Source organism: Podarcis cretensis (assembly GCF_951804945.1).
Source record: "Podarcis cretensis genome assembly, chromosome: 10".
NCBI lineage: Eukaryota > Metazoa > Chordata > Lepidosauria > Squamata > Lacertidae > Podarcis > Podarcis cretensis.
The window spans coordinates 27,927,366-27,950,746 of NC_137179.1; the positions used below are offsets into that span (position 1 = coordinate 27,927,366).

A 23,381-nucleotide genomic window follows, 5' to 3' on the forward strand; every position below is an offset into this window, starting at 1 on the left:
ATGGGGTGCCCGGGGACCTTCTATGCATACGAAGAGGTCGTGGTGGTGGGGACAACAACAGGACAGCAGCCCACGCCTCTCCACGCTGCCGTACTGGCAGCCGCCATCTTAAGCCTTTCCGCCTCCTGCATCTTTTCCGCTCCGTTCAAGGCTTTTGGCGGCAAAACCTTCTCCAACTGCGGCTTAGTCATTTCATCAAAGAAAAAAGCAGGCAAAGGGGCGTGGTCTCATTTCTCCTTCCTCCAATCGGCTTCGACGCCTACCGGCGTCGCTTTCTCGCGATCGGAGAAGGCGGGGTTAAGCCGCTTGCGCCTGAAACCAATCACGAAGCTCTTAGGCCCTTTGGCCCAATGGGAGCGAGCGGTGCGGTGAAAATAGGCGGGTTACTTTTTCTTTTTGCCGCGAAAACGTCTGGCGTTCTCTTCGCGCCGAGGGGGCGGAAGTTTGTTTGTCCCGGGAATCGAGTTAGTGGCTGGAGAAGCAGGTGGGTGCATTCGGGGTTTGCCAGCCCGGGAGGGGGGAGGGGGAAGCGGCTCTCGATTGCTTGTTTGAGGGGGGGGGGCAAGTAAGTAGCTTTTACCACTGGGATGTCGGATGCAAGGCCGGGGAAGTGGCCCCTCGTTCCCTAACCTTATTGTCTCCATATCCGGGACCTCTTGTCCTATTGATGGCCTGGCAATGTCAGAATCTGACTTTTTGAAAGAACACGCAAAAAAGGAAAAGTCCAACTGACTGTTGCACTGTGGCTTTGTACATGCTCAGATGCACTTTTTATCTTTCTGGGTACTCTGCTGTGGTTTGGATTAGGTCAGGGGTCAGCAAACCTTTTCAGCAGGGGGCCGTTCCACTGTCCCTCAGACCTTGTGGGGGGGGGGTCAGGCTATTTTTTTTTGGGGGGGGGGAGAAATGAACAAATTCCTATGCCCCACAAATAACCCAGAGATGCATTTTAAATAAAAGGGCACATTCTACTCATGTAAAAACAAGCTGATTCCTGGACTGTCCACAGGCCGGGTTTAGAAGGGGCCCTGGCCCCAGATCTGGCCCCTGGGCCTTAGTTTGCCTACCCATGGATTAGGTCTTAGATGCCAACCCGTGTCTGGTCTCTTTTCCCTTTTGTTCTTTTACAGATCCTTCCTTTTCTGTACAGGGAATCATCATGTCTGGTTTTGATGACCCTGGCATCTTCTACAGTGACAGCTTCGGTGGGGACCCAGTAGCTGATGAGGGGCAAGTCCGAAAGTCCCAGCTGCAGAAACGTTTCAAAGAGTTTTTAAGACAATATCGGGTTGGAACAGACCGGACTGGCTTCACCTTCAAATACAGGTGCCTTCTTCCTTTTTTTGTACCCATTTAACTTAAAGGCTAAAATGCTGCACAGTATCTACTTATCTAGGAGTAAACCCCCCTTTGAACTTAGTAGGACTTAACTCCTGAGTAGATAAGTGTAGCATTGTGCTTTTAATGTATTGTGCTTTGCATCTGTTACTGGTTTGGATTAGTATGGCTCTGTTTACTGTATTTATAGGCTGTCCTGTGACAAAGTTCTCAGGGTCTTCTGGCACCTTAAGGTAAAGGTAAAGGGACCCCTGACCATTAGGTCCAGTCGTAACTGACTCTGGGGTTGTGGCGCTCATCTCACTGTATTGGCCGAGGCCAATACAGCTTCCGGGTCATGTGGCCAGCATGACTAAGCTGCTTCTGGCGAACCAGAGCAGCACATGGAAACGCCGTTTACCTTCCCGCCGGAGCAGTACCTACTTATCTACTTGCACTTTGACGTGCTTTCAAACTGCTAGGTTGGCAGGAGCAGGGACCCAGCAACGGGAGCTCACCCTGTCGCGGGGATTTGAACCGCATGAGCCATCTGACAAATTGTTGCAAGGCTCTTGGATTGTTTTCACTGCAAGAGGCTAACATGGCTACTACCCCTTTGCAAAGTTCTCAAGGCAGCTACCAATCAGGAAAAAAAAATAAGATTAAATAACAAAAACAAAGGAGCATGAACACAGTAGAATATTAGTGTGTACTAGGGTGTGAGCTTGTCACTTTTAACTCCTGCCAAACTAAACTTGTTTTCTCCCCCCCCCCCCCCCCGCAATCTCAAGAGATGAGCTTAAGCGGCATTACAACCTGGGGGAGTACTGGATTGAGGTGGAGATGGAGGACTTGGCAAGCTTTGATGAGGACCTGGCAGACTACCTGTTCAAGCAGCCTGCTGAGCACCTGCAGCTGGTATGTATGGGGCAAGGGTGAGAAGGGCTGGGAGACAGAAATAGTGGGTTGCAGTCAGATGAACATGGACAGCACTGATTTATTATTAGTTATTACATATTATATTCCACCTTTCCTCCAAAGAGACCAAGGTTGTATGCCTTATTCTCCCCTTCCCTTCTCCATATTATCCTCACAACAACCCTGTGAGGTTGGTTAGGCTGAGAGTTGGGTACTGGCCTAAGGTCACCCAGTGAGTCTCATGGCCAAGTAGAGATTTGAACCCTGGTCTCTCAGGTCCTAGTCCAACCACTACACCATACTGGCTCTCCCTAAGGGGGACCTGAAACAAAATATTGCTGGCCAGTTATGCCCTACTCTGTTCCATTCCCCCCCTTCTTTTCTTTTTGCTCATTCAACCATCACTTAGCATGCTCAGTTCTTCTTTGGTAGTCTTGGGCTTTTTGCCCCCGCCCAATGTACTTCTGCTGATACCTCCCTCATACTTCTTAGCGGCTTCATTTCTGTTGACACTAACCACCTGAGCTTGCTAACAAAGGGAGTGATAGCCATTGGCTTCTGATGTTCTGAGCAGCACCGTTCTTTTTCTCAGCTAGAGGAAGCAGCAAAGGAGGTGGCTGATGAAATAACACGCCCTCGTCCAACGGGAGAGGAGACTCTTCAAGACATTCAAGTCATGCTGAGGTCGGATGCCAATCCAGCCAATATCCGCAGTCTCAAGGTGAGCTGGGTGGATTTACTATGATAGACTGAAGAGGAGAAGCTACAATAGAGCATTTAGATGTGGAGAAACCCTTTGGAAAAAACACATGGTCTTGCTCGAAGCCTCATAGCGAGTCAGTAGAAGTGGGTGATAAGCATTAGTTTTGCAAAGCCAAAACTAATGTGGATCCCCTCTGCATCCATAAGCCTTGTAAACAAGGAAATGGTGGTAACCACCTATCATTTGCTTGACCCAGGAAGTTTGATGGCTCCCTCTCTCTATGTGGGCAGGGAGACAACAATCCTTAAGTTCACATAGGAAGCTGCCCCTGGAAATTTTCATGCCTATGTCCAAATCTTCCACAATTCTCAGCTTTGAAAATAAAATCTTTTAAAAACCATATTCTGTGGTCGAGTATGTTAGGCACATTGTGTACATTCATTAAATGTTTTGATTTGCATTCTTGGCTTTATTTCCCCATTTACCTACCTGCATTTAGAAACGGGAACATTTCGAGTTTTCCAACAGCCTCCAAACTTGTGGTGGAAACAGCCCATGAGTCTTCCTGTAAACTCTTCACAATGTGATAAGATAGTCAATTCAGCTTTAAACTTCCAAGAAGAGTCAGGAGTACAGAAAGTGAGATAAAATGCGGTGGGATGCTTAGATTTATCTAAGCTCACTGTTCATTAAAATAGTCTTTAAAAGGAGTAAGAAAGAATAAAAAGATAAAATCAACGAGCTCACGTTAGTAGAGTGCTGGTCGCCATCATGCCGGAAGCCCTCATTTCGAGTTTTTAAAAACTGATTTTGTTAGGTACAGGGGAAGAGAAATTGGGATTTGTGGATTTATTGCATTTGGCTCTGAACACTTCAGGGTGCAATTTGCAGCTGTTTCCTTTGGAGCTCGTTCACAGCTGTGTTTCCCTCCTGCTTGTTTTGCAGTCGGAGCAGATGTCTCATCTGGTGAAGATCCCAGGAATCATCATTGCTGCAACTGCTGTAAGAGCCAAAGCCACCAGGATCACCATCCAGTGTCGCACATGCCGAAACATCATCCCCAACATTGCCTTGCGCCCTGGCCTGGAAGGATACGCTCTTCCTCGGAAATGCAGCACGTAAGGCTGAAAGTCCCTTTCCCAGTGCATCTCTTCTCTTGTTTGTCTGCCCCATCTCACGTGCAAAATCCTCCTGCAGTGCAACCCAGTACACGCCCAGCTAAATTGCATTATTTAGAGCTTGCCCTCAGGACACTGGAATTTACTGGACCTTACTGCCAAGAAACCTGGTACGAGTTTCTGCAGTCTTACAGAGCAATCTAAACTTTGCACTACCAAGGCTCTGCAGAGGCACAACCAGGCCACCCACAGCAGATGAAAGGTTGGGGGGGGGGAGGACCAGGCAGATCAGCTGTGAGAGCAGCTCAGGATCTAGTGCATTTCAGTCTGGCGCAGCCCCAGAGTGCCCCACTTTGGGGGTTTGCTGGTCAGGATACTGTTAGGCATTGGGCTGAGCCAGGAGATGCAAGCAAAGGGTTGCCTTCACTCAATACATGCATGCCCCAGGGGAGGGTTGGATTGCAGCCCCTGTCATTTGTTTTATGGCAGAGTATTATGTGTGTTTGCTCAGACGTCAATCACACTAAGTTAAATGGATCTTGGTTCAGATAAGTAGCCATGTTGGTCTGACGCAGTCGAAATAAATAAAATAATGTCCAGTAGCACCTTAGAGACCAACTAAATTTGTTCTGGGTGTAAGCTTTCATGTGTACACGAAAGCTTATACCCAGAACAAACTTAATTGGTGCTACTGGACATTTTATTATTATTATAAATGGACCTTGTTCTCAAGAAGGCAGCCATAAGACTGCAGCCTTAGTTTTGCTTAAGGTTTCCTGCCCTCTTTCTAAGATTTTTGATACCTCCTTCATGGGAAATGCAATTGTCCCGTGTTCTCAGAAAGGACCTAAGAATTAAACAGAACCAGCATGGTGATCAGCAGCTTTTAATCAAGAGCACTTGGCTCACTTGGGGGCTGTGGGCAACTTTGGGGCAGAAGTCCAGGGCCTCCAGATACAGAAGGACTGGCTTACCTTACATTTTGAAGCTGATGGAAAGATGCACAGCACCCACCCACATCAGTTGGTAATATCAGGCTGCTGAGCTCAGAGCCTAAAACTAACCTAATTGTACCACCGCAGAAGAGCAAGTAGTGCGTTGGGTCAATCAAATCCTTTTTACTCAGGTGTGGGGAACCTTTGGCCCTCCAGAGGCTGCTGAAATGCAATTTCAATAAACCTTCAACATGCACGATTGATGGCCAGAGGTGATGGGGTTCTGGTTCAGCAACATCTGCAAAGGTTCCCCATGCCTGCTTTAGCTGACTTACAGACTTTGGTTTACTTTTACTTTTCTCCCAGCAGTGCACAGGTAAGACAACCCTATATCTTTAGTATGTCCTCTGAAGGCTATCCCTTGACAGTTTTGTGAGTGGGGGTCAGGTGAATATATGGTCCCCACATGAAGCTGAGGTCTGTGGGTTCAGCAACCTTCCTTGGGCACAGTAGGTAATCTTGGGGCAGGTTTGGTGTCTCTTGGTTCTATTAATCTGCAAAACCGGGATTTTCATGACTTGCCAGACTAGGTGTCTTGGAAGATGACTTAGACAAAGATGATAAAAGCACACCACCGAGCACCTTCTAATGGAATCAGCAAAGGAAGAATGGATACAAAAACTTATGGAATATGCAGAAATGGCAAAACTCTCTGGAAGAATAAGAAATCAAGATAATTATTGAATATTTACAGATGAATTTCGAACAGATAAAAACATTGGCAGGATCAGCAGTTTATATTTAAAGTAGATAATCAAATGAGCAAATTAAATGAATTTGGATATGCAGAAGATATTTAAAAAATTAAGGAACGGCAGAAAGAGGGGAAAGGAAGTCAAACTTTGAAATGTTAAAATGATTGTAGAATTAAGAAAATGTATAAATGTATAAAGAAAATGTATAAATTTGAAAAGTATAAATAAAAACTCTAATGTACAATCTGCTCCCATCTTCCCTGCACCCATTTCCCCCCTCTCTCTTCCCTCCTCCCCTTTTCAGGGAACAGACAGGCCTAACAAAGTGCCCTTTGGACCCATACTTCATTGTTCCAGACAAGTGCAAATGTGTGGATTTCCAGACCCTGAAGCTCCAGGAGTCTCCAGATGCTGTCCCCCATGGGGAGATGCCCAGGCACATGCAGCTCTACTGCGACAGGTGACGACTTCCATCAGCTAATTTAGGGAACTTTGTTGTTAGGAAGAGGGGTTTATTTCTTGGTGGTAGAACAAATGCTTTGAAATCAAGAGTTCTCAGGTTCAACCCCCTAGGCACCTCCAGGTAAAAAGTTCAGATAACAGGTGATGGGGAAAGAGCCCTATCTGAAAGCCTGGAGAGCTGATGGCAATCAGTGTAGACCAGGAATATCTAAGCTCTGGCCATCCAGATGTTGGACTACAACTCCCATCAACCCCGACTGGTTCCCATGCTGGCTGGGACTAATGAGAGGTTATATCGAAAGATGAGCCAGTCATTTTTATGATAACACTGCATTGTTCTATGGTATATGATGCTTTTTTTTTTTTGTAAATGTTGCTGTGTATTACCCCGGTATTTATATGACGGATGGTCTATAAATACTTCTAGAAATTTTAAATAAACAGTATCTAGTGGGGTCACAGGTTCCTAATTCCTGGTGTAGGCGGTAATCTAGGTCAGACAAACTGGGCATAGACAAACTCCGACCCGCCAGATGTTTGGGACTACAGTTCCCATCATCTCTAGCTAACAGGACCAGTGGTCAGAAATGATGGGAATTGTAGTCCCAAACATCTGGAGGGCCGGAGTTTCGCCTGTGGCTGATCTAGGTGGACCAAATGATCTGATGCTGATGTAAGATGCTGAACCTGTCATAAGAATGGCTACATCGAACATTTGAGTCGGTTGCAGTGTCCTCTGGCTCTACAAAATTGGATAAAAGAAGGTACCGGTGCTTTGACACCTTCTGTGTACTTTTTGGGTAGGGGTTGTTAGATAATGGTGGTTCCTGAAGACATGAGAATGTAGGTGGGCCACAGGAATGGCCCTGTTGATACTTATTTAAAACTGCAATCCTACGCACACTTATCTGGGAGTAAGTTTCAGTGAACTCGCTGGGTCTTACTTCTGAGTAGGCATGAAATAAGACTGCACTATAAAGCTATTTAGCAAATTTGGAAGGAACCCAAAGACTTATTTTCTAGTCCAATTCCCAGCTGGTACACTGGGTCAACCACCCACCAGCTGAATGATGCAGGAACACAGCGATTGCCATCTTGCTTAGGTGCATGTGTTGAAAACAGTTAGAGCATTCTTGGCTTGTTGTTAACCACTGTGAGCATTCTAAAGATAAAGATGTACAATGGAAAAGCAACATAAAAATACCTGATAGTAAATAAAATGACAAAATTTTGTCTCCTGGGCCAACTCTGCAATATTTGAGGCATGCGTACTCGGTAATCTTTTTGTCATTCAAGAGGAAACAAAAAGCAATCGTACAGTTCCACTTTTCTTTCCCTCCTTGCTTATGCTAATTGTTTTTCCAGGTATTTATGTGACAAGGTTGTCCCTGGGAACAGAGTGACCATCATGGGCATCTACTCCATCAAGAAGTCTGGCCTCACGAAGAACAAGGGCCGGGACAATGTTGGCGTGGGCATACGAAGCTCTTACATCCGTGTGGTGGGAATCCAAGTGGACACTGAAGGCTCGGGTAAAGCTGCTTTTGGAAAACTCTGCTCCTTTGTTTCTGGTTCTTAATATTGCCCTGCTTCTTTTGTATTCTTGTGAATTTGAACCACCTGCTCAGGAATGCTTTGATTTGAAGAGCAGCCCTTTGGTGTTGTGGCTGAGAGGCAACTTAACCTCACGTTAGCCCCAGGCAATTCCTGTCTCACTACTCAAACTCTGGCCCACTCTGCTAATTTCTTAATGTGTCACATAGAGGTGCTATCAATTTGATTTGTCTGCGGGTATTGAATTATTTATTGGTAGAATAAATGGGAGCAGACATGTATATGCCTAATCGAACACATCCATCTGTGGAACTGGCACTTTTAAACGTGCCACATCATGTTCATTCTGCCCTTGTAAGGAATCTGCCTTTTATTGTGGCAACTCCTGCACTTCTGGAACTCCCTGCTGATTGACATTAAGTATGTATCTTTGCAGTTCTTTTTCTGGGTCCTGCTGAATTTTTTTTATTATTTTCGGCAAGCCTAATCAAACGTGAAGTTACCATGTATTTTAACCTGCTTTTTGCTTGCACTGTATACATTTAACTGTGGATTGTATTTATATTTTGATTTTTTTTAAAAAAACACAACAACTACATTTTAGTCTTTCACTTCCATTGACGTTTTTAATGTGTATTTTAGATACTTTGTGAACCACTTAGAGGTTTTATTTACAACTAAGGTAAAGGTAAAGGTACCCCTGCCCGTACGGGCCAGTCTTGACAGACTCTGGGGTTGTGCGCCCATCTCACTTAAGAGGCCAGGGGCCAGCGCTGTCCGGAGACACTTCCGGGTCACATGGCCAGCGTGACATAGCTGCTCTGGCGAGCCAGAGCCGCACACGGAAACGCCGTTTACCTTCCCGCTGGTAAGCGGTCCCTATTTATCTACTTGCACCCGGAGGTGCTTTCGAACTGCTAGGTTGGCAGGCGCTGGGACCGAGCAGCGGGAGCGCACCCCGCCGCAGGGATTCGAACCGCCGACCTTTCGATCGGCAAGTCCTAGGCGCTGAGGCTTTAACCCACAGCGCCACCTGCGTCCCCTTACAACTAAGTCGTATACAAATGTTGTTAAATAAATAAACCTCCACCCATATTCTTCTGGGGATGTGTCCTCTCCTTTGTAAAATAGGGATGAAGTTTTTCTAAGTGTACCGAAAGAAATGGTAATGTTCGGGATGGGGAAAATATAAAAAATGGGGGCTACTGTGACATTGCAGTGAATGCTTAAAATAATTAAAATTGAGTGTCCTGAGTGTTTCTGTATTCTCTCCTCTAGGACGTAGTGTCAGTAGTTCTGTGACTCCTCAGGAAGAAGAGGACTTTCGACGACTCGCTTCCATGCCCAATATTTATGAGACGATTGCCAAGAGTATTGCTCCCTCCATCTATGGAAGCAGTGATATCAAGAAGGCTATTGCCTGCATGCTCTTTGGAGGCTCTCGGAAGAGGTATTGGCAGTTGGCATGAAGGAAGAACAAAACAAGGGAATACAATTAGAAGAAAGTGTCCTTTCATGTCCCCTTCCTTCCATGTTGAAGGAGAGCAGCCCATTTAACAGTTTCATTTGTGTCCAGTGTGTGTCATGACTGCAGTAATACCTCAGGTTAAGAACTTAATTTGTTCTGGAGGTCTGTTATTAACCTGAAATTGTTGTTAACCTGAAGCACCACTTTAGCTAATGGGGCCTCCTGCTGCTGCACGATTTCTGTTCTCATCCTGAAGCAAAGTTCTTAACCCCAGGTAATATTTCTGGGTTAGTGGAGTCTGTAACCTGAAGCGTATGTAACTCGAGGTACCACTGTATTCCTGTCGAGTAGAGTCGAGACATATCAGAAGTATATTAAGATGAAATAAAGGCCATGTTGATCACATGCCTTCTTCACTGAGGATGTCTCTAGTTGACCTGGGCAGTTCCAAGCTCGCTTCTCAAAACTTCCACTCACTAACTTGGGACATAATGCATTAACAAGCCAATCAAATGACAACACGAGCATCTGTGGCTAATTTAATGCCAATAACTTGGTAAGATGGAATGGAAGAAGGTGCCACTCCTTCCCAATGGCCTTGAAGCTCTTGGCGGCAGCTTTTCGACCGGCTGGTTTGAAATACATCAACTCTGTTCCTAATAGCAAACTCGGGTGGTGAGTGCTGACAGGTGGAGCCAAAATGGGGCTACTAAGAAATGAGCTCACCTCTCCTCCTCTCTCTGGCTTTACTCTACAGGCTTCCCGATGGGCTGACCCGCAGAGGGGATATTAATCTGCTCATGTTGGGAGACCCAGGCACAGCCAAGTCCCAGCTGCTGAAGTTTGTAGAAAGATGTTCACCCATTGGGGTAAGTGTCCTGCATATTGCCTCTTTGGGGTTAAAAATAGAAAAATCTGTACTGCTTTATTGCACCAAAAAGAAATAGCCATACAATGCATCAGAACTACCCAACTGAATTCACAAGAATATAACCCATGGATATATAAAAAATGCATTCAAACTGATCTTTGATGGGCATGGGTTACTGCCCATCAAAGCCCATCTGCTCAACAACCTCATTTGGATTGTTGCAATATACTCTATGCAGGCTGCCCTTGAAAACAGAAGCTATAGTGAGTGCAGAATCTGGCCGCCAGGTTTATTAACTGGGGAAGTTATATGGGATCATGGACCACCTATCTTAATAGTTGTACACCAGCTGCCTGTATGCTACTGGGCTTGATTATAAAGCCTTGTACAGCCTAGAGCCCAAGTATCTGCAGAAGAAGCTTCCTGACCCCATAATAGACAATTCAGAAATTTCATTGGGGGTGGGGGCTTTCCTTGCAGTTCCTGCCAGGATTCGGAGTGGGAGGTACATAGAAGGCCCATCTCCATGATAGGGCCTTGACTCAGGATGATCTCCCCCTTTGAGATGTATCTGTTTCCCACATTACTGGGTTACACCAGGTTTTCCATAAACTGACTGGGCTCCAGAGTGTATACATCTGACATGACATGCATCTCTCTCTCTCTCTCTCTCTCTCTCTCTCTCTCTCTCTCTCTCTGTTCCTCTTTCAGGTGTACACCTCTGGGAAAGGCAGCAGTGCAGCTGGCCTGACAGCTTCTGTGATCAGAGACCCATCTTCACGGAGTTTCTTCATGGAAGGAGGAGCCATGGTGCTGGCTGATGGGGGAGTGGTTTGCATTGATGAGTTTGACAAGGTAGGAATCGGATGCGCCAGCAAAATTCTACGTTACCGTATGTTCAATGGTTGAAGCAGGTCTCCTAGTACACCAACTTTCTCCAACATAGAGCCTTCCAGATGCTGCGGATCACATCTCCCATCATCTCTGGCTGTTGAACATGTTGGCTGGAGCTGATGGGAATTTTAGTCCAAAGCAACCAGCATGCCACAAAAAGATGAGGTCAGGACAGTGTATTAATATATATTAAGTAATGCATAATATAAGCAGATGCTAAGAAGCCAACTGGCCCTAAAAAAAACAACACCCATTAGGACTATGGGCAAATGGTTACAATCCTGAGGTAAAAGTTTTTCAAAATATTGATCATATGCTGTCTAGATTCATTTGTTACATGAAAGGTTTACATTCTGAAGTTTAAAAGTCGGTAGTTTGCCTCCAGCCACTAGTTAATGGATAAATAAAAATATTGTAGTGCAGCCCTCAGGGAGGGGGAGATGGGGTAGCATCTTTCATCAGTTGCCCATGCCTGAAAGAGCAGGAAATAGTGGAGATCAGGCATGGCCAAACTCGGCCCACCAGCTGTTTCGGGACTACAACTCCCATCATCCCTAGCTAACAGGACCAGTGGTCAGGAATGATGGGAATTGTAGTCTGGAGGGCCAAGTTTGACCATGCCTGGTGTAGACTGTTTGATGCTCTCCTCCATTCCTATGAGAAACCTGACTATAATTTTTTTGGATTCTGTTTCTCCTCTCTCCTCCCACCCTTCCCACCCCCTTTTTTCGTTTCTATAGATGCGTGAGGATGACAGAGTGGCTATCCATGAAGCGATGGAGCAGCAAACCATCTCCATTGCCAAAGTGAGCTCCGTTGCCGAGGCAGCACCAATCTTTTAGGCATGGTGTCCCACCTGCTTGCTTTAAGTATCTTCAACCTGTGTGTCTTATGCTTAAACTTGGATCTCTTATTGGGCTTTTAAATGGTAAGGACCCAATGAAGCGGGGTTAATTTCTTCCCACTGGCATGCAAAAGGAAAAACAGCTGATGAGTTTCCAAAGTGGCTTCGAGCATTAACCTTCACCCTATGGGCCTGGTCTGCATTCAGCACTTGCACGTGGGTTGACGTCCCCATTGATTTTGCATTATTTACTGTCATGCTTTGGATTCCTGCTGACATGACTTTTTTCCTTTTCGCCTCGGTTTCGCTCACACAGGCCGGTATCACAACCACCCTCAACTCGCGCTGCTCCGTGTTGGCAGCTGCCAACTCCGTCTTCGGTCGCTGGGATGAAACTAAAGGCGAGGAGAACATAGACTTCATGCCCACCATCCTTTCCCGATTTGACATGATCTTCATTGTCAAGGATGAGCACAATGAGGAAAGAGATATGGTAGGTGGGCTGAGTAGCTCTGTGTACAGGGAAGGCACCGTAGGGCTGCCTACTGGGGATAGCAGAAGAGGGACTGTATCTTCAGACATGACCCTGCTTTTCATGCATTTGGCATGGCAGAGCACTTCTGGAGGATGGAATAGGCCCTTGACCCCAACAGTGTATGTTTTCTGATCGGCTTGCCCTCCTAGGTAGCATAACATCCTTGATAGGATTTAGCATTTCCCCAGGCTGGGAAGCTGAAATCCAAAGGCCAGTCTGAACAAATCTTGTGCTCCAAGTCTCATATCTGCCCCAGAATGCTTTGCTGCTCAATGAGGCCACACAACCTCTCAGCCTCTGGCATGGGAATATTGTGCAGTCTGCTTGCACAAGATGATTTTATTTGCAAGGCTGCAGAGCACGCTGTAAACTGAGACTGCTTCCTAAAGGATAGATTATAACTGAGGACTAAGGCAGGGCAGAGCCATTGTTAGAGCCTAGCCTGCACTTGTTTAAATGAATTCTTTGCTGGCCATATGTTTCCTGCATGTTGAAAAGCCTCCTGTTTGGTGTGCTTCGTGCTTCCAACCTCTCCTGCTCTGTGCTGTATCCACAGATACTGGCCAAGCACGTGATGTCTCTGCATGTGAGTGCTCTGACCCAGACCCAAGCTGTGGAGGGGGAGATTGAGCTGAACAAACTGAAGAAGCTGATCGCCTACTGCCGAGCGTGAGTCAATTGAGAAATTGTAGCACCGTCACCTGGGAAGGATGGCAAGCGCTTCTAAACAAGCTGTATGGTGGGCTGAGACCTAGCAAGTTCCCCTTTCTTGCTCTCCATGCCCCCTTTAACCAAAAGCAGCCTGAAGTTGTGAAAGTCACAATGCTAAAAAGCCTTGTCCTCCTTGGATTTTAAAAGCTCAGAGTAAATTCTTTTGTTGCTCTAAAGCAAACGGAGGGGTGCCATTGAACAAATATTGATACCACCACTGTCCCCCATTTTATACACACACACACACACACACACACACACACACACACACACACTTTATTGGTTTTTTTATATATAATTTTCAACAATCATTTAACATACAACAATATTTTAGACCTCTGTCAACCACCTCTGATGATTTTCCGTTCTTTCTCGCTTAGTCTGCATTTCTTAATTTCTATATTACTCTTAATTATCGTTAACTAATAATTCGCTTCATAGTCTTTCTTGCAATATTTCAAATAGCCCTCCTTGCAGAACTTCTTGCAGTCCTACTAGCGTAATCTGTTCATTACAATTGCTTTTCAAATAGTTCATATATTTACCACTGTCTCCCATTCCTAACCCTCCCAACATTTTCACTGTCATTCCTCACCACACTGCATTCTACTGTCAAGGGCCATATCCCACAAACCACAAGGCCAAGTCTTCCAGAACTATGTGAAGGCATATTGCTCCAGTATAACCTTTATAACTTGCAATTCAAACTTCAGTTCCTGGAATTTGGGCTTCCGCTTAGCTGTTTTGGGTAGTGTTTCTGAGTTTAATGACAGTGCTGAGTCGTTGGGGATGCTGTAGGGAAAGCTGGATTAGATCTCCAAAAATCTGCTCTCGAAAGTATAAAGCTGTTTCTAGCTTGGGGTTTGAATGGGACAGAGACTCTTCCAAATGGGTGAGACTGGGGAAGATCTGTGGCCGAGCCAGTTGGTAGGGAAGCCTCTGGTAGAATTGTGCGAGTTCAGTGCCTCCTCTGATTTATTAAGCCCTGCAATGTCCTCTGCAGGAAGTGTGGCCCTCGTCTTTCTGCAGAGGCCGCAGAGAAGCTGAAGAACCGCTACATCCTCATGCGCAGCGGAGCCCGCCAGCACGAGAGGGAAAGCGACCGTCGATCCAGCATTCCCATTACGGTCAGGTGAGGTGCCGGCAGGTGTCTGTGAGGGATGGGGAGGAATGTAAAGGACGGTGCCTAGGAGGATGGCCTAGGAGGCCTCTTGTTCTTGGCAGGCTCCCTTGCGTGAGGCCAAGACAGATGCACAGTTGAGACAAGATGGTCAGATCTTTCTTGGAGAAGTTGTGTTGGATGACGGATGTGTGTCCTTCTGCTGGCTGCTTGGATCGAGTGGGGGCACAGATGCTGGATGAAGGTTCTCTTCAGGAATCTTGCCTGACTGGTTGGGCTTGGCCTGGGCCATGAAATGCGACTGTGTGCTGATGAGAAGGGAGACTTGGCTATGTGAGGCTTTGTTCTCTGCCTGGCCTAGTTTTTGCTGAGATGGTAATATTGCACCTCTCCAGACCTCAAGTGTAGAAAGTGTTTCATGACTGAATGTTGTCGGCACAGGAATGGGAAACCTTACCATACGTTCCTGCGTTAACTGCTCCCATAATCTCTTGACCAGCTGCAGTGGAGATCCTCTACAATTAAAAAAATAAAAATAAAAATCCCTGCACATAGAAATCTGTATCTCAATGGAAAGCATAGGTTTGGGTCCCTTCTTCCTAGTCATATACCTGCTTTATTTTCCTACTATGTATAGATGTGCATTCTGTGTTGAAGCGCAACATGTCTAGGCTTAAGGGCAATTTCTACCTGCTATTAACAATTGCAATTTCTAGCAAGTGTTTCTCCTATTCTCAGCATTTTATTTGAGGTTTTGCCTCCGTAAGTTTCCAGTTCCCTTGCTGCGATAACCTTCATTTCTTTCCCCTTCGAGATATATACGGTCGTACCTTGGAAGTCGAATGGAATCCATTCCGGAAGTCTGTTTGACTTCAAAAATGTTTGGAAGCTGCAGAAGTCATGTTGGACGTTCAGGTTCCAAAGAACGTTTGCAAACCGGAACCACTCACTTCAGGGTTTGCGGCATTCGGGAGCCAAAGCGTTCAATTCGCCAGGTGTTCGGGATTCAAGGTACGACTGTATATGATGTTTCATTTCTGCCATGCAGGCAGCTGGAGGCCATTGTGCGGATTGCAGAGTCCCTCAGCAAGATGAAGCTCCAGCCTTTTGCCACGGACGCAGATGTCGAGGAAGCCCTGCGTCTCTTCCAGGTGTCTACGCTCGATGCTGCCATGTCGGGCAGCCTCTCAGGTGAGACAACAAAATGGCAGCACACTTGCACAGCAAGTGTTAGGGTATACATAGTCTTGTTGTGCTCTTTCCAGTGGAAAAGGCAGTCGATAGCCTGTGCCATTGAATTACAAGGTGGGTCTAGGCCAGGCCACTTTCCCTTCTGGACAGCGTTCCAGAGGCCACAGGCAAGGGACATTCCCAGCCTTATTTGGAGATGCTGAGGATTGAACCTGGTATGTTTTGCATGTAGATGCACTATACCCCTAATCCACCCACCCCATTGTACTGTGTTAAATAGGTGGTGCAGTGGTGCCCACAGATTTTTTCATTTAAGTTTCTGTAAAGAGAACTGCAGGAACGTGGGTGGCGCTGTGGTCTAAACCACAGAGCTTAGGGCTTGCTGATCAGAAGGTCAGCAGTTCGAATCCCCGCGACGGGGTGAGCTCCCGTTGCTCGGTCCACCTCCTACCCATCTAGCAGTTTGAAAGCACATCATGTGCAAGTAGATAAATAGGTACCGCTCCGGTGGGAAGGTAAACGGCGTTTCCGTGCACTGCTCTGGTTTGCCAGAAGTGGCTTAGTCATGCTGGCCACATGACCCGGAAGCTGTCTGCAGACAAATGCTGGCTCCCTTGGCCTATAGAGCAAGATGAGCATGCAACCACAGAGTTGTCCACGACTGGACCTAACGGTCAGGAGTACCTTTACCTTTAAAGAGAACTGCATTTAAATCTCTTCTCTAGGCGTGGAGGGTTTCACTACCCAGGAGGACCAGGAGATGCTGTCGCGCATTGAAAAGCAGCTCAAGCGTCGCTTTGCCATTGGCTCCCAAGTCTCCGAACACAGCATCATCCAGGATTTCGTGAAGCAAGTGAGTTCAGTGGGTCAGGCAATTCATGGCAAGCTTGGGAGAGGCTGGCAGAATTTGCGACCTACGAAGCCACACACGATCTGCCAAACTGATAATCCGTCTCTGTTTGTGGTCCTTCAAAGGCAGTAACAAAAATTTTAAGAGGCTTACACAAGCCAAGGGTTGCAGCATCATGAGATGTTATCCACCCCTGGTGTGCACTTCAGAAATTTGGCTTTGTTGAGGTTACAAGTTGTGCTGGCCTGAGCTAGAGCCCTTCTGGACTATTACTTCCATCGAAGAGAAACTTTTGTACTCTTTTAATGGTTTTACAGTGCTATACAACTGCCCTGGTATTTTATGAGAGGATATTTATAATCTATAAATAGAAATAAGTACACACACCTGATCTCCTTATCCCCACTTGTTGAATAGCAACAGACTGGGGGATATTTATTTTAAAAACAAACACTTCTAACTGCTTTCACAATTTCTTCATGATGCTGAAAGATCTGAAGTACCTGTTTTCTGAAACAATAACACTTCACACTCAAGGATTTTCTACCTGACCTACCCACCTGCTTGAGGTTTACTATAACCAAGCCTAGAATTGACTCTCTTTTCTTCGTTAACACGACATTTAACACACTTAACATAGTTGAGGGCTCTTCACTTGCTCCTGTTACGCTCGTGCCTTGCTTGTGAGATTCCCAGAGGAATCTGATTGGCCACTAAGAGAACAAGACGTTGAATTAAATCAGCCTGATCCAAAAGCTTTTCTTAAGTTCTCACCTTTCTTCCAACACTGCAAGTCATCTCTGAAGCAGGTTAAGAGGGGTCTGTTCACTTCATCTCCATGGGAACAAGCCAACATTTCTGCTTTTGGAAGCCAAAGTTCCCACACACCCTAAACAGATTGCATGACATCTACTTGCAGGCTCACAATGCCATGTATCATTGCCCAGTAAGGAAAGGTTCTGGAAAAGCTGCTATAGCACCCATGGGGGCCATAGGGCAGCTTTTTCATGAGCTGTTCACCCATAGCTAGCCCTTGGGTGAGGTTGAACAGCTGGCCACATTCACCATTTTGATTTGGCTCTGAGCATGCCATCTTCGGCAAGCTGTTGGGGATAATGCTTTGAAGGACAGACAAGGGATGCAATTCTGCTGCTGAAGTAAAGCAGGGGTAGCCCTGTAAGCTGCCTGCATAGGAGACCAACTAGGAAGCGCATGAAGGGGCTCTGTGCTCTTTTGAAGGAAGGAAGAGAAGGGAATAAGGCGTGACTGTCCCCACACAAGGATGTGGCTTCTGTGTGCAAGAGGGCTGTAGAGCTATCGCTGGAGCCCTGCTTCTCGTCATTGAGGATGCAACCCTGCACATCTACCACTGCCCCATCCAGCTCTGATCCTTCTCTGGATGGACCACACTGGGAATGACCATAGACCCATAATACATAAATAGCACAGAGTGGAAATGAAAAGAAGAAGCAGCATTTGACCTTCTCTGCCTCACCCACCCCACTTTTCCCTTCAAACCCTTAAAACTGTGTTGAGCAGACACTCATCTAGACACCCTGAATGATAAATTTACCGAGGAGCTGGCTTCTTAACTCACCCAACATCCCCACCTCCAACCCAGTTCAGGGATTGTTTTTCAGCTTGGGTCCAGTTTACCTGCGAGATCTCCTCATTCCATATATGTCCACCTGTACACTTTGACCTATGGAACTGGTGCTGTCACAGGTTCCACTCTCGCCACATTTGTAAGTACAGTGGGACCTTGGTTCTCGAACTTAATTCGTTCCGGGAGTCCGTTCGACTCCCAGAACGGTTCGAAAACCAAGGCACGGCTTCCGATTGGCTATAGGAGCTTCCTGCACTCAAGAGGAAGCCGCATGTTCAGCTTCTGAAAAATGTTCACAAACTGGAACACTTTCGGGTTTGCAGCATTTGGGAGCTGATTTGTTTGGGAGCCAACCATTCGAGTACCAAGGTACCACTGTAATTGATATTTTAGTGTGGCAGCCCTTACACTTTGGAACTCCCTGCCTGTTGACACCAGACAGGTGGCCTCACTGTGTGCTTTTTGGCGCCCACTATAGGCAAGCATATGCAGACATGTAGAATATTGACAAGTGGTTTTTTAAAATTGATTTTAAATAGTTCTTTAAAAAATTTATTTATAATTTCATTGTTTCCTCCTTTTCGTAAAACACTTTCAAGGTGGTGAGTTTTTTTTAAAAAAACAACTGAGCGGCATATGCATTTTGTAAATAAAATAAACAGTGGGCCTCACAGACTCTCTTCCTGCTCTCTCGCCTCCTTCCCAGAAATACCCTGAGCATGCCATCTACAAAGTGCTGCAACTCATGATGCGCCGTGGCGAGATCCAGCATCGCATGCAGCGCAAGGTCCTCTACCGCATCAAGTAGAACGCCACTTCCTTCCGTGAGCTTCAGGAGCGCATTGGCTCTCCCCACACTTGGCACAAAAATTCTCTGAGTCCCCGGAGGCTGTTTGCTTCCTGTCCCTACCATAAAGGTCCTTCAGAGACCGGCCCATCTATGTCTTGCGGATGGAAACTCTTTGTGGCACAGAGGCTGATAAGAAGAGCTGCTGCTGCTGCTGTTGTTATTTTGTTCCAGCTTTCCCATTAAAGTGTCGCCTTGATGTTTTGCTAGTACATCAAAAGCTTTTTAGCTGCATTAAAACTTAATAAATGAAATATAGTTGTGTTTGTTGTGGGCGTGTGAGTGTTTGGTGGGCTGCCCAGCATACATGCAAGAGGGTCACCTTTCCAGCTTGTTTCTGCTAGATCCCGTTCACACAAGGCCTGGAAGCTTAGTCCAGGAAATTAATACCACAATCTCAAGTGATCCACATTGCATGGTGATCTCAAGTGGGCCTGCATTGAGGTCGCTGAGATGGCTCCGGGAGCGAAGCGTTTGCAGAAAATAAAAATCCTTCCCTTGAGTGTTCTTTCCAAGGCATGTTTATGCCACCTGATTCTTGTGCACAGCGGTGACACATCGGTAATTAATTAATTGCCAGTTAGTAACTGAAGTCATTTGTGTGTGTGTCATTCAGTGGTAGAGGCAAGGAAGCAAGCGTGCTGAGGGTTGCAGAGAGGAGATGCTAGGATAAATCTCCCCCGCCCCCCCTTTTTTTTGCAGAAACAGATATAGCAGGTCCAGGGAACCATTGGCCCTCCAGATGTTGTTGAACCACAACTCCCATCAGCACTGGCAAGAATGGCAGTGGTAGACAAAGATGGTGAGAGTTATCATTTGGCAACATTTGGAGAGACAACACCTGACAGAGGTTAACTTTGGGATCTGTTCCCACAGGATATGGCGGTGGCCACCAGCTTTGAAAGGGAGTTAGACCGTTTCATGCAGGGTGAATGGCCTGCATTCATGATGGCCATTTGCATTCATGATGGCCATTTGCTACCTTTGCCTAGTGGAGGCAAAATTCCTCTGAATACCAACTGTCTACAGACACCAGGAGGAAAGGGCTATTGCCCTCATGTTCAGTTTCTGGGCTTCTCACATTCCTACACTGCAGGGGGTTGGTCTAATGAACCCTTGGGGTCTCTCCCAGCTCTAAGATTCCATGATCTACATCTCATTGGCTGCTGTGGAAAACAGGATGCTGGACTAAATAGGCCTTGATGATATTTTTGCAGGGCACTTGAGAGTTACTTTTGTTGTTGTTTAGTCATGTCCGACTTTTCGTGACCCCATGGACCAGAGCACGCCAGACACTCCTGTCTTCCACTGCCTCCCACAGTTTGGTCAAACTCATGTTGGTAGCTTCGAGAACACTGTCCAACCATCTCGTCCTCTGTCGTCCCCTTCTCCTTGTGCCCTCCGTCTTTCCCAACATCAGGGTCTTTTCCAGGGAGTCTTCTCTTCTCATGAGGTGGCCAAAGTATTGGAGTCTCAGCTTCACGATCTGTCCTTCCAGTGAGCACTCAGGGCTGATTTCCTTCAGAATGGATAGGTGTGATCTTCTTGCAGTCCATGGGACTCTCAAGAGTCTCCTCCAGCACCATAATTCAAAAGCATCAATTCTTCGGCGATCAGCCTTCTTTATGGTCCAGCTCTCACTTCCATACATCACTACTGGGAAAACCATAGCTTTAACTATAAGGACCTTTGTTGGCAAGGTGATGTCTCTGCTTTTTAAAGATGCTGTCTAGGTTTGTCATTGCTTTTCTCCCAAGAAGCAGGCATCTTTTAATTTCGTGACTGCTGTCACCATCTGTAGTGATCATTAAAATCTCTCACTTTCTTCCCCTTCTATTTGCCAGGAGGTGTTGGGACCAGTGGTCATGATCTTAGTTTTTTTGATGTTGAGCTTCAGACCATATTTCTAGATGACCATTAATGCCAAAGCAGAGGCAGCAGAGAGTTCAGCCTTATTCTTGCAAGTAGGGAAAGGGTTTAACCAAAAAGGAGCCAGGACACTTGGGCCAGGTAGCAAATGCTCGCGGGTGAGTGGGTTCACACCTGCACAGCTTTCCTGCAAGTGCTTATACTCTCTTAGGGAAATGTCTGTTTCTGCACATTGTGCTGTCCCCAAAGTGCAAAGGTTCTCTTGTACTTGCTCTGAGGGAATATGTCCTTATTACATTTTTATTTTGTGCTGTTCGCCCCCCCCCCCCCGCAGTGTTGCACAAAGGAGACCTCAAGAAGAAATTCACTAAGGTCATCCTAAGAAAATCCTCTGCTACCATTAAAGCCAAATAACAGGACCAACGTAACACAGATAGTTAGAAGAGCTGTGCTAAGTTATCCCCCAAAGCCCTGGCAATAATGTGACCTCTTTACCTGCCCAGAATATTAACACAAGTAGGTATTATATATGCACAGGGAATGGCTTTACACAAACCACCTTCCTAGTTGGTTAGATTGGGTTGTATACAGTGGTAGGACGGCTCAGAGCAGAGCCTTTAAAATTAATGGGCATAGCTAACTTAGATTCATTTCAGTGGGTCTGCTCTGTGTTTAATTCAGTTGCCTACAACACATAGTAAATCTTAAGGGCAATGCCTGCTTTTAACTTTTGGGTAGTGTATTGTGGTTTGAACTGGACACGGGTGGCGCTGTGGTCTAAACCACTGAGCCTATTGGGCTTGCCGATCAGAAGGTCTGTGGTTTGAATCCCGTTGCTCTGTCCCAGCTTTTGCCAACCTAGCAGTTTGAAAGCACGGCAGTGCAAGTAGGTAAGTAGATACCGCTGTGGCGGGAAGGTAAACCGTATTTCCATGCGCTCTGGTTTCTGTCACAGTGTTCAGTTGCACCAAAAGCTGGCCACATGCCCTGGAAAGCTGTCTGTGGACAAACGCCGGCTCCCTCGGCCTGAAAGAGAGATGAGCGCCACAACCCCATAGTCGCCTTTGACTGGATTTAACCATCCAGGGGTCCTTTACCTTTACCTTTTTACCTGTGGTTTGAGGCATTTTAGTAATGGTTATTAATGTTCCGGTGGTAACTACATTGCTGTCGTGATGTGGGGAAGTTTGACCTGTGACTTAGCGATTTGGAGACAATGGCCGGAGGTCCATATTACGAACCTGTCATTTTCTCAAACTGTCTCCATGCCTTCTAAAAAATGACAATAACATGGAATTTCGGCGATTGAAAAGTTCACTTGAGTGCTACATAGATAATGGTCAGTAGAGGGCACTAGCGCTTTGAGAACAAAGTGCAGGGACTCAATGAGCCCTTGGTTGAGATGTGTTAAAAGTTGGCTTACCAAAATTAAAAGGAAGAGACAAAGTAGCTTGTGCTTAGAGAGTGACTAAGCCATCAGCTTCTGCTGCCCTCAGCTGGAAGGGCACTACATGAGATCCGCATGCAGATTCATGTCTATTCTTGAACATGTGGACTCATACTCGTAATAGGCAGATCCATTTAAATGTGACAAGTGGGGGTTCTCCATGACAAGCAATAGCTAGCTGCTTTTTCTGGATGAATTTGCTGCAGCACGATCCAGCTTTTGCCAAAAAACAGTTTCTTTTGGCCTGTGTTGCATTGTCAACGAAAGGCGTTGCTAAATCATGTAACGGTTGCAGTTTCTGGCAAGTTAATAGGTTTGCCCCACTGAGGTAATGGATTTTGGGTTTCCCCCTCTCATCCGTTTGTTACATTTTAAGTTAGAGTAGTTTTGCATCCTGGTTTAGAAAGCATTGATCTCTTCTCCCCAAAGTTGCTATGGGTCCATAGAGATTGCTGGAACCCCTTAGTTTCCATGGCCAGCTATTCAGGGACGAGTGATGCCATTTTGGCTCTTTGGCTGGAGTCTGACAAGGCCCTACACCAGGTGAGAGGAACCTTTGACCCTCTAGATGCTGCTGAGCTACAACTGTGACGTTACCATATATGAGAGAGTGCTGGAGGGGAAATAGTTAAATAGGTTGCACAGACAAGACCCAGGGGGTTGGAGTCAGTGGGTCTATAAAGGAGTTCTGGGAGTTAGTTCGTTGGGAGTTGTGGGTGGGTGGTTGGTTGGTTTGAGTGGGTTGGCTGGTTGGGAAAGGCAGTTGGTAATAGAGAGACAGGGCAGTTGGCCCTTGAGTGTGGGGAGGTAGCAGAGATAGAGAGAGGAACATAAGACTAAGAAAGTAAAGAGGAACACTGTTTGGAATGCTGTAATAGTTTTGTTGTAAGTCTGAAATAAAATACACTCTTCTTTATGAATTGAAAAGCTGACTCAGACTGAAGTGATTTTATCAGGGAGGACCTGGATGGTAGCAGCGGATTAGTGGTGTACAGGTCAATAGTCCGTGAGACGACCGGGGGCTCCGTACTGTAGCCTTTTTAATCCATGGGTAGGAATAATTGTTGCACCCGAGCAGAGACAAAAGGAGCCAAACAACACCAAGGGGTTAATCCAGAGAAAGAGCGTTTTATTCTGCCATCCGGGGGGGCAGAGGCACCTGTGTGATTCAGTTCACAAAAGCAGGCTGCACCGAAAACATTTTACAAGCAGGTTTTATCCTTTTTTCAAACCCCTTTTTTCCTCTCCCCCTTCACAGATTCTTACATAGAAATGTTGCTTTTCGTTCTCTGGCTCTGTTCCCGGAAGTATGTTGCAAATCAGTGTACCAGGACAAGGTTATCTTGGATCTGGGAAGCGAAAAGCT

The 23,381-nt window shown here is 46.2% G+C and overlaps 1 protein-coding gene across 1 annotated transcript; it reads left to right on the forward strand.

Annotated features, from left to right (window-relative positions):
• Window positions 1-364: 364 nt before the first annotated feature.
• MCM5 (minichromosome maintenance complex component 5) lies at window positions 365-18,963 on the forward strand. Its single transcript, XM_079992474.1, has 17 exons — window positions 365-484; window positions 1,131-1,326; window positions 2,109-2,235; window positions 2,828-2,956; window positions 3,884-4,056; window positions 6,051-6,206; window positions 7,574-7,740; window positions 9,041-9,212; window positions 9,988-10,099; window positions 10,813-10,956; window positions 11,736-11,801; window positions 12,156-12,332; window positions 12,931-13,043; window positions 14,089-14,217; window positions 15,254-15,396; window positions 16,122-16,249; window positions 18,559-18,963. The coding sequence occupies exons 2-17, from the start codon at window positions 1,160-1,162 to the stop codon at window positions 18,658-18,660; spliced, it is 2,205 nt and encodes a 734-aa protein (XP_079848600.1). The 5' UTR covers window positions 365-484; window positions 1,131-1,159; the 3' UTR covers window positions 18,661-18,963.
• The last annotated feature ends 4,418 nt before the right edge of the window (window positions 18,964-23,381 follow it).

Excerpts from the sequence above, each read along its gene's own strand:
- MCM5 (XM_079992474.1), top strand. The coding sequence starts at position 1,160 with ATGTCTGGTTTTGATGACCCTGGCATCTTCTACAGTGACAGCTTCGGT. Across the intron at positions 11,802-12,155 it reads AAACCATCTCCATTGCCAAA|GCCGGTATCACAACCACCCT; the intron begins GTGAGCTCCGTT and ends TCGCTCACACAG. Across the intron at positions 13,044-14,088 it reads CTGATCGCCTACTGCCGAGC|GAAGTGTGGCCCTCGTCTTT; the intron begins GTGAGTCAATTG and ends TGTCCTCTGCAG.